Source organism: Triticum dicoccoides, chromosome 3A (assembly GCF_002162155.2).
Source record: "Triticum dicoccoides isolate Atlit2015 ecotype Zavitan chromosome 3A, WEW_v2.0, whole genome shotgun sequence".
Lineage (NCBI taxonomy): Eukaryota > Viridiplantae > Streptophyta > Magnoliopsida > Poales > Poaceae > Triticum > Triticum dicoccoides.
The window spans coordinates 648315938-648325945 of NC_041384.1; the positions used below are offsets into that span (position 1 = coordinate 648315938).

Genomic DNA, 10008 nt, shown 5'->3' on the forward strand with positions numbered 1-10008 from the left:
TAGTTTGACACTCTGGATTAAGCTTGAACCCTATTTCTGTTACTGATATGCTCTTCTTGAAGACACAATAGCCTTGATCATATTCGTGTGATGGAACGCACAGCATATAAATCACCTATGAGCTGGGTTATGGGACCGTATGGTTATGATCTCACCTAAGTACGTTGTTTTTAATGCATACCAGAAGTTCAGGACTTCGGGAGTTTTTGGTTATTGGGTGCAACCGCTGGGAGACAGTAATACGGGTTATCTTTAGCCGATTTGCATGGCAAACTAATAATAGACTAGGTGTATAGGCATCGTAGTCTGTTTTTAATGGCCGGATGTGGCACTTTTCAAATTTATTTTTTCGACCTTTTTGCTCAGATTATGAGCTTCTTTAAACCCTAAGACCTTATCACATTTTTTTTAATAATATGGCTGCATGCATCAATTGATGCAGAGGCCGGGGGTTATCCTCCTTTTAAAAAAGAAAAACCAAAAATTCAGGAATGCTTATTAGGAATCAGAATAGCTAAGGGGTGTCTCTTTTTGTTCCTGTCTCAATATTTTCTTTACTCACTTTCTCTATAATTGACTAAGCAGCATGGACTTAATGGAACTTTCAGCAATTTTTTATTATAGACTGTGCCTATTTTCAGTTTGTTTCCTTTACAGGCTAAAGTGGCCACGGAGGAAAAGTTCAAAAGAAAAATTATAAAGCTTAAGCAAAAGAGGGAAAAAGATAAGAACAAACATAAGGAAGATATCAGAATACTCAAGGAAGATTTCACAATACTCAAAGAATATTTCAGAATACTGAAGGAATCTCATGAAGAGCTCAATTCAAAAATCCAAGAGATGCGAAAAGAAGGGCGTGCTGAAGTAAATCATTACGATAAATCTCCATCTCAGAGGTGAGGAGTTTCTTTAGCTATGGTTTGACTAGGATACTTAGAAGGGTGTGTCGTCGAGATGTGGACTCTATTACATCAGTCGTTATCATCATAGCATAGGTGTGAGATAGTATTTGAAATGTGGATGGTAAACAGGCCCCATTTATAGAACTGGAAGATTGGGCCAATTTTAAATTCTAAGAAAAAAACCTGCACTGAACTTCTTCCAGTGATATGTTTACGATTTTAGATTTACCAAATATCAGGACATTTATCTAGGGCGGAGCCAGCGGCCGGCGACCCTGGGCTCTACTTGACAGTGGACGTACGTATAATAAACAATGGGCAAATCTTGTTTGACGATTTACCCGGGCATACTCTAGTAGGCTTTCCTTAGTAAAATAATGGGGTAACTAACCAGTGAGTAGTGGTCTAATTAACTTGGCGTACCAAGCATCCCGAGTTTAGCAGCCACATCACATTTTACTTCCAAAACTATTACTCCCTCCGTTCCAAAATAGATGACCCAACTTTATATTAAACAACACGAGCAGTCAGAATTTGGAACTTGTTCGTTTCTCACTCATCGTGCAGACGGACCGGCGGCGGCGAGCTGGGGCTACCATCCACGCACCGCACTCACCCGCACCCGCAGTAGCAGCACTCTAACCACTATCAAAAACAGCATCCGGACTATAAAGAAGGTTCTTCAAAAACGTTTTCAGGAAGGAAACAATGCACAAATGTTGTCGTTGCCCAATCAAAGATTGTAGGTTTTCACCCTAGAGAAAGACCGTGTTCCCAAAACAATGCATTCAACAAGACCACTGCCATACACAATCAATAATGGCCAGACCTTGGGTTTTCACTCTGAAAATCATGACTCGATACTCAAAGAAGCACCACCAACAAAGAAGTCATCCAATGCTAATGGCCCCACTCACAGAGACTACTACTACAAATCACGTACCACCAGGCTCACAAGAACTCATGTCCGGTCTGGATAGGAACATACCCTGCAAGCCAAGTCTGAACAACTGCCTGTGAAGCAAAGTCTTAATCCCATCCAAACCCACCTTCGCCACTTGCAGGTCCTCCAATCATGCCACGGTATTCTCCACATGTGTTGATCCCATGAAAATCTTGGTGCAGACATGTCCCAAGATGTCAACAAAAATAGAGCTTCGCGATACCGCACTCGGCCGATGACGGGCGGTGCGGATCCATCCCCAGGATCGGACCACTTGTCCCATCCTTTCTGATTAGGTAAGTTTTGATTTAGAATAGATAGGCTTAGGATTTAAATTTTGAGGTTGGGGCAGGGGGGATTGGCCATTGGGGAAGATCACGCCTTCATGAGCTTAGTCTTTGGTTTGAGGGTTTGTTCTAAGTAGATGCTACCTTCAAAATTTAAAGCATTAAATTTCATAGATGAGGGATTTCGGTGTATGAAGCCGAACATTGATATGTTATCTATTAGTTCATTTTATAATTACATTTACAGGGCTATCGTGTTTATACTTTTACTACATTATTTATATGTGCATTGTTGGTTTGGGAGCTTGATGCTATTTTATATGTTGTGTATCTGAACATCCGGTAATTTTTTTTGAGGGACGGTATTCATCTTCAGATAGACAATTAGACTCAAACTCGCCCAGACTCCACAAAAATTATGGCTCCGCCCTACCATACATGTTGATACAGTAGCACTTTCGTTAGAAGTGTACTAATTTAGGTGTGATATTGCAAGTGATACAAACAATCTAAATAAACAAGTATAATTTGTACTTTCTTATATCATACTTGTTGGACCAAATTATAGAAGTGTACTAAGTTTTGTTGAGCAATTCATGGAAATTCACACAATCGTTCATGTTATACAATCTAGGGTCTAGTACTGATTATGTAGACAACATAGTATAATTTGAATTTTTGAACCAAATTCTCTTATTTGTGTTCCAGTTCTTTCTCAATCAATTCGAAGCTTCTTTAGTCTAATTATCTAATGACGTAGTCTAAACTACTAAGATGGTGCCACTACCACCCACTTTAGGAAGGATGACATGTCAGAACTGAAATAGGCATCCAAATAACGAGTGTTGCAAGTAAGATGGGCCTAAGCTACACACTTATCTAGTGACGTATAAAGAGAAAACATAGTTCACGAGATAAGTTTTTTCTTATGTGTCTTATAAAATAAGAACATTTCATTGTTGCTCTCCTCTTTTAGAATTTAACTTATCTTCTGATATGTGTTTGTCAGATTGCAAGTAAGCCAATCAACAAGATTTCGACTAGTAATTGAAAATAATGTGAGCAGAACAATTTACAAAAAGGAAACTATAGAGACCGAGGACGGCGGAGGTCACATAAAAGTTGCCATGTATGATGGCGGCAATCGAATCGCACCTGACCACCTTCTTGCTTCAGCAAAAGTTGACCTAGTTGTCATTGAAGGATGGTTCAACGAACCGAAGCGAGATTCTTGGTCTAAAGAGGATTTTGAGGAAAGCATAATAAAACCACGAAAAGGAATCACAAGGCTAGTGAAAAATGATACATTTGATCTGAGTGATGGGTGTTGTGATCATGAAGGTGCCATTATTATGGATAATTCGCAACAAAGGGAAGTTAAGCTTGGAGTAATGATTGCAGTGCCTACAGAAGTAAGAGTTCTTGAAGGAGTATCGAATCCTTTCAAAGTGCAAGAAGGCAAGACAAAAAGTAATGGTTTTTTTTTGAATATTCTACCAGTTACTTTAATCTCAGTATTAATTAAAACATGATCAACATTTTCTATGTGATATGTTACATGATCTACTCTCATAAATAGGAGCAAGTTTGATACTACCACAATTTCCTTTTGTTACTTTGTTGCCTCAAAGTGATCACAACTTTGATTGAGGGAATGGTGAAACGTTCTGTCATTGTATTCCTCTATCTTGTTTACGCTAGTTGAAGGGAATTTTTTTTCCAGAGCCAGGGTCTAAGAAAAAGGGTAAAAAGCCTTCTCCAGTTCCAGCGCGAAACTTGGCACAGACAACCAGCACCCACACAACACAACATGGTGAAGGCTTGTAACTATCGTTTTTCTTTCTCTATTTCTCTGTTTATATCAACTGACTCGTTTATGGATCACCAACAGGCCAAAGTCCTTTTACTCCAGACGAGCAACATAGTCTTCCACCACCTGCCATTCAAGACGTATTGCAGAAATCAGGTAACAAGTTAGTGCTTGAAGCCTCCGTTACCACTAAACGAGTAAAAGAAAATGATTGCAGATGATAAGCCTCCGCTATCCTCATGTGCAAGAATTCGGTAGTGTAATTTCCATTTTATTTACTTCTATTGAATCCAAACTTCACAGACCATGGAAAGCATACAGAATTTCTGACTGATGACACTGCAGAGGATAATCGACTGAGTTATCCACCAGCTATTGTGCCACAGATGGTTGAGGGAAATGGTGAAGCCTTCTGCCTCAGTCTTCTTTATCTTGTTTACGTTAGTTAATACAAATGTTATTTTTTTTCAGGGCAAGCCCTAAACGGCAATGGTCAACAATTTTCGCAACAAATCCCAATGCAAATTTTGTGGCAGCCAACCAATGCACACATGCATAATGCAAAATGGTAAATGCTAGTATAAGGTATTGTCTATTTCTCTGTTTCCAAAGTAAATGAAAGTGATTGAGTTTCGGCTCGCCAACAGGTCAAGACTACAATATGCAACAAACAAGCATTCAAAATCCATCGCAGGCAGCAGGTAATAGTTAGTGCTTCAAGCCTCCTCTACCACCAAAATGAATGAATGATTGCAGATGATATAATACTTTGTATGCACCTCCAGGATATTGTCCAGTCTATCAACCCTTACTTGCTCGTGGACAAGATCAGTACACTAGTTTCTCTAATGCAAGTTCTCAACTTGCATTTCCGAACCTTTCAGCATACACGACATTGAATGATATTCGCCAGGTAACTGTGATATGCATTGAGGAGTTACTAATTTGTACAATAAGACTCCAGGCAAAGCTAGCACCGTATTACACCTAGGGCTAAGTTAGGTTGAGTGATGCACTCTAGTGCTTTTCTATACTTTATAAGAAGGAATTACAAGGGTTGTTTTTACTAGGCCTAGGGCTATAGACATAGCTTCCCCAAGCCTGTCTCCGTCACTAACTCCAGGTTTGTAGTCTAACAAAAGTTACAGAAATACTCCCTCCGTCCCAAAATTCTTGTCTTAGATTTGTCTAAATACGGATGTATCAAGTCATGTTTTGGTATCAGATACATCCATATCTAGACTAATCTAAGACAAGAATTTTGAGACAGAAGGAGTATGTATTAGAGTCCACTAGTTCAGTTACCATTGTTTCTGTATCTGTAAAGGGTGTGTGATCCTAAGGGATAGCAGACCATTATGCCCAAACTTTTCTACAGTATGCTATGGTGTTACCAAACACATGAAATGGTTTTGAATTTTGGGTTTGTTTTGCTACATTACCTTGTGTGATTGTGTCTAAGTGTTTCCGTTAGCAGTTTCACTTGTCGTGGGTATTAGGATGATTATATCTAATGCAATTACTCAGAGAGCAATAAGTATATAAAGATTCCCCTCGCAAAAAACTAAAAATAATAAGTATATAAAAATGTGACATTTTAATGAATTCTGTAAGTGCTTTACTTTATATCATAGGGATTGTAAATTCTCTTTTGACATAATTTGTTTACTTTATTCAGTGGACTTCCATCCCTGAAGGGGAGATATCTGTGGAAGATGTACATCCTTTAATTGTCCCGACACAAATTCAAGAGACTTGTAAGTTCAAATTAGAGGCAAATATTGTTTGTCTTAAACTTAATAATCATTCTGATAGCATTTGCATGTGTCACCTTCATAATTTTGGACTTATCTACTTGATGAGTACAGAATAATTATTACAATTCATCAAAACATTAATATGTTTGTTTTATGCCTAATTTTAAGGGAAAATTTTGTTTTTGCCACTCTAGATTTTGACATTTCACTTTTGCCACTCTTAGCTTTTGACAATTATCACAATTGCCATTCTCATGGCAAAAGCAAAAAATTTAGAGTGGCAATTGTGATAATTGTCAAAAGCTAAGACTGGCAAAAATGAAATAAAATTATTTTGATTTTGCCACAAAATGGCAATTGTGATAATTGTCAAAAGCTAAGAGTGGCAAAAGTGAAATGTCAAAATCTAGAGTGGCATAAGGAAAATTGGCAAAATCTAGAGTGGCAAAAACAAAATTTTCCCTAATTTTAACATGGTCCCTCTTGCCTCCTCCTTTCATATTTCTTAATTTGCATAGAATATGTTTACCCTTATACTCCCTAAAACTAGTACAAAGTTGAGTCACTTATTTTGGGACGGGGGAGTACTTTACTCAGTTCCTAAAATTGCCCCCTGGCTGTACATATTCATTCTCGCTATTACCTTCACTCACTGATTCCCAAGTAAATTCCACTAGGTTAACATGACGGGGACACATGTCAGTTATCTTTTTTTCTTCACCCAACTCTGTTTCAGCAGAAAGGGGCTGTATGGGCATGTGGTACATGAATACAGGGGCAAGAAAAATGGCAAAATGAATAGAAGAAGAGGTTATCTGGGCCATTATTTGTCGTGTCTCTGTTTCAAAAACTGTTTGTTGTGCATGTCGGTGACTCAATTATTGAACTGTTGTACCTATAAATTGATAGGTGGTGTTTGGACACAAAACTAAAAATATGTTCAAACCTTAATTTTTTTTGTCTCGATATAAGGGCAACCTGGTGCATGTAGCTCCCGCTTGCGCAGGGTCCAGGGAAGGGTCCGACCACTTTGGGTCTATAGTACGCAGCCTTTCCCTACATTTCTGTAAGAGGCTGTTTCCAGGACTTGAACCCATGACCTCATGGTCACAAGGCAGCAGCTTTACCACTGCGCCAAGGCTCCCCTTCAATTTAATTTTTTTTGTCTCGATATGTTTTCCAAAATTCATGTGGTACACAATAAAAGATAATCATAGTTGTGGAAAATCTTGTTAGAGCCAAACTGCATTTGACCAAAGGGCTTGTGCCAAGCTAAGCTGTGGCTATGTTGTGTGACTGTCCTGTAGATGGGTCATTTAGATGTGGTCAAGTACTACTTCAATGGGATAAACCTCATATGGAGCCCAAGGAACACTGGAACTTTCTTGACGAGCTCATGCCGCTGCATAGCACACAGTCAAGGTTTTATGGAGAAAGTTTACCCAGTACAAGCCTCATGGATAAAGCCCATAAATTACTGGCCAGTACTTCATCAGGTGATTCTGTTTTGAAGATGATTACTGGTGTTACGAGTCGAGCCACGCAAACTCCTCAGAGGAGAGGCGTTCTCATTCGTCCCATTGAGCCATATGATTCAAACGCTGAGTACGTTGGCTAATCCAAGACTTTCTCTCTTTATTTAGAAGTTTCCATTGCTTCTGTTGGAAATTGAGAGGATCACATTGGCCGGTGGTCAATCATGACAACCATCTTACTAACTGGTATTCATGTGCCTATAGCATTTTCAGGCCACCAGTTAAGAAGCAAAGGAATGCCAAATATCAACTGCGGTTTGTCAATAGGGTTTGCAATGACTACTACACCCAGGAACAAATCAAATCAGGGGATGGGAGTCTGTTAAAGGTAGCTTTGTATGATGAGAATAATCGGGTAGTCACATCTGGTCCGCTGTCTTCAGCTTCTGTGGAGGTCGTACTACTTCATGGCGATTTCAATGTCGAAGGTCAAGATTATTGGACATCAGAGGAGTTCAGTGCCTGCCTAGTGCATTCACAATCCTTAGAAGAACCACCAGCCCTGGGAGGTGACCGTGTCTTGGCACTGACTGATGGAGAGGCAGCCCTTGGTAATGTCAGTTTCCAGATTTCCTCCTTCCATGCCAGAACAGGAAAGTTCAAGATGGGTGTTGAGATTAAAAACGTACGAGAAGAGAGTGTTCAACAAGGAATCACTAGCCCATTTCTCGTGAGAGTTCGTCAAGGGGAAGGTACAGTTTTTTCGGTTAATCTTCTCTCGTTGGACATTGCAGTCCTTATACTATCTTTTTCATAAAATAATGTAGTAAGTAACATTTTAGACCAGGAATTAAGATATTTAATAAAACGGTTTTGCTAAAGCACATCTAGATATGCTCTAAGTATTGCACACCTAAATCCTATGACATTGATATTACATGAAGATTTATGCGTGTATTTTATTTTTCAGTTTTATTTTTCTAAATCCTAATGTACACTTCTAAAAAAAGTAAATAAATACTACTCCCTCCGTCCCAAAATAAGTAATAAACTGGGGTACTTTGCAGACGACTAGTATTCAAGTTGATGTTGTGCCACTTTTCATAAATCATGTTTGTCTGAAACTCTTCAATCCTTGAGTAATTGGACCTGCTACAAACGTGTGACTGTCGTTTCTTAGCATTTCAAATATAAAAGCACTTACAGTAAGTGAGGAGTTTGATTGACCCAAAGAGTTCCTTATCCATCTCTTTCTCTCTAGTTTGAATTTTTTGGGTGAGCTGGGCATGTCCACGTGATCAGTAAATCCTTGCCAATGGCAAGCAGTTGCACCTTATTTTGTACTCTACTCCAATTGACATAGCATTATTTTATTTATCTATACCTTTGTAGAATCAAGTCACCATCGGATCACATCTCCCGAAGCGTTGCTCAGAGTAAGAATGGAATTGCCCAAACAAGTCTGCGGGGCGCTGCAGTGCGATGCCAGGGAACGCGCGTCGTCGGTAATTACTGGCTCTATCCCACTTTGGTATATATACATTTCTCATAACCGTTTTATACTAAGATGAAGTTTGGGATGGTGTCGTCGGCGCTGTAGGATCAGTCGTCGCCGGAGAGAAATGTCTTGGTGGCGTCGAAGGTGGAGGACCATGACAGCATAGTACAGAGCGGGAGCGGCGTGTTATTATTCCCAGCCCCGCCGCCGTCGTCGGAGCAGGCACGGGTGCCGCAGCCGGAGCCGGGGCTCAAGTGCCCGCGCTGCGACTCCACCAACACCAAGTTCTGCTACTTCAACAACTACTCCCTCACCCAGCCCCGTCACTTCTGCCAAGCATGCCGCCGCTATTGGACCCGCGGCGGCGCGCTCCGCAACGTCCCCAGCTGCCACGCCAAGCGCAGCGCCAAACGAAGCGCCAAGCGTTGCGCCAAGTCCAAGGCCTCCGCCGGAGAACCCGCGGCGACAGCGACACCATCGTCCGCATTGACGGCAACGAAGCCCAACACTACTTCTTGCATCGGCGCCGCACCGCCGGGTCTCCACCAGTACTCCATGTTCTGCACCAAGAGCGAGTCGCCGCACAGCAATCGGTTCGCCGACAACTTCGACCTGGCGAGCCGCCGCCTCGGCTCCCCCGCTAGGCTGCTCTTTGCTGACGGAGGCGTGCACCACCAGCCGGTGTTGCAGGGAATGTTCGACTTAGGGCTACAGAGCGGCGGCGGCAATTGCGAGGACGGAGCCAGTTCCACCACCAATTGACACCGCCGGCCAATAGGCAATAGAGACCCACAACAGGATTTTCCAAGCGACAGGGGCATGTACATGGAAGAAAATCTTATGCGACCGGGTCGCATGCTTCCTACCGAACGACCCTACCCACCGAACGACAGTGGAAGCGTGAATCTCCAAGCAAGCAACCCCCCTCTTCCCCTCGTCATACTCGTACCGGCTCTTCCTGCTTCTTGTTTCTGGTGTGAATCACCCTCGCTGGTTGTCGTGACGACGACGAGAAGTTCACCGGCGACCTCATGGAGTTGGTGAGAAACGGGCTGACGGCAATTACTTCTTGCGGGCCCTGCCGGATCTGAGCTCGTCCGGGCTAGGCGGGCGGATTGCCGGCGGGGAGCGCATTGGTCAGCAGAGGGCTCCCTGTGCTCCCGGCGGCGGCTCCAAGCGACCGGCGTATCATTAATTCCCTTCCAAAAGAAATTAATCCCCTTCCAAATTGTATTGTCCAGCCGGCCGCCGATGCTGGTCGTCTCTATTGCTCCATCATGGCGCCCATGTCCGGCGAGCTCGCAGGTGGACGGTCGTCACAGAACTGGTACCGCAA

General features: G+C 41.9%; 1 protein-coding gene across 2 annotated transcripts; it reads left to right on the forward strand.

Annotated features, from left to right (window-relative positions):
- The first annotated feature begins 557 nt into the window (after positions 1-557).
- LOC119272515 lies at positions 558-9498 on the forward strand. 2 transcript variants are annotated; one of them, XM_037553984.1, is made up of 12 exons: positions 558-896; positions 3856-3945; positions 4024-4098; positions 4246-4344; positions 4414-4510; positions 4590-4643; positions 4728-4855; positions 5621-5699; positions 7007-7304; positions 7439-7926; positions 8567-8679; positions 8775-9498. In XM_037553984.1, the coding sequence occupies exons 5-12, from the start codon at positions 4432-4434 to the stop codon at positions 9432-9434; spliced, it is 1899 nt and encodes a 632-aa protein (XP_037409881.1). In that variant the 5' UTR covers positions 558-896; positions 3856-3945; positions 4024-4098; positions 4246-4344; positions 4414-4431; the 3' UTR covers positions 9435-9498. The 2 variants fall into 2 exon arrangements, with proteins under 2 accessions (XP_037409881.1, XP_037409880.1); XM_037553983.1 differs by lacking the exon at positions 558-896 and adding an exon at positions 3158-3602.
- The last annotated feature ends 510 nt before the right edge of the window (positions 9499-10008 follow it).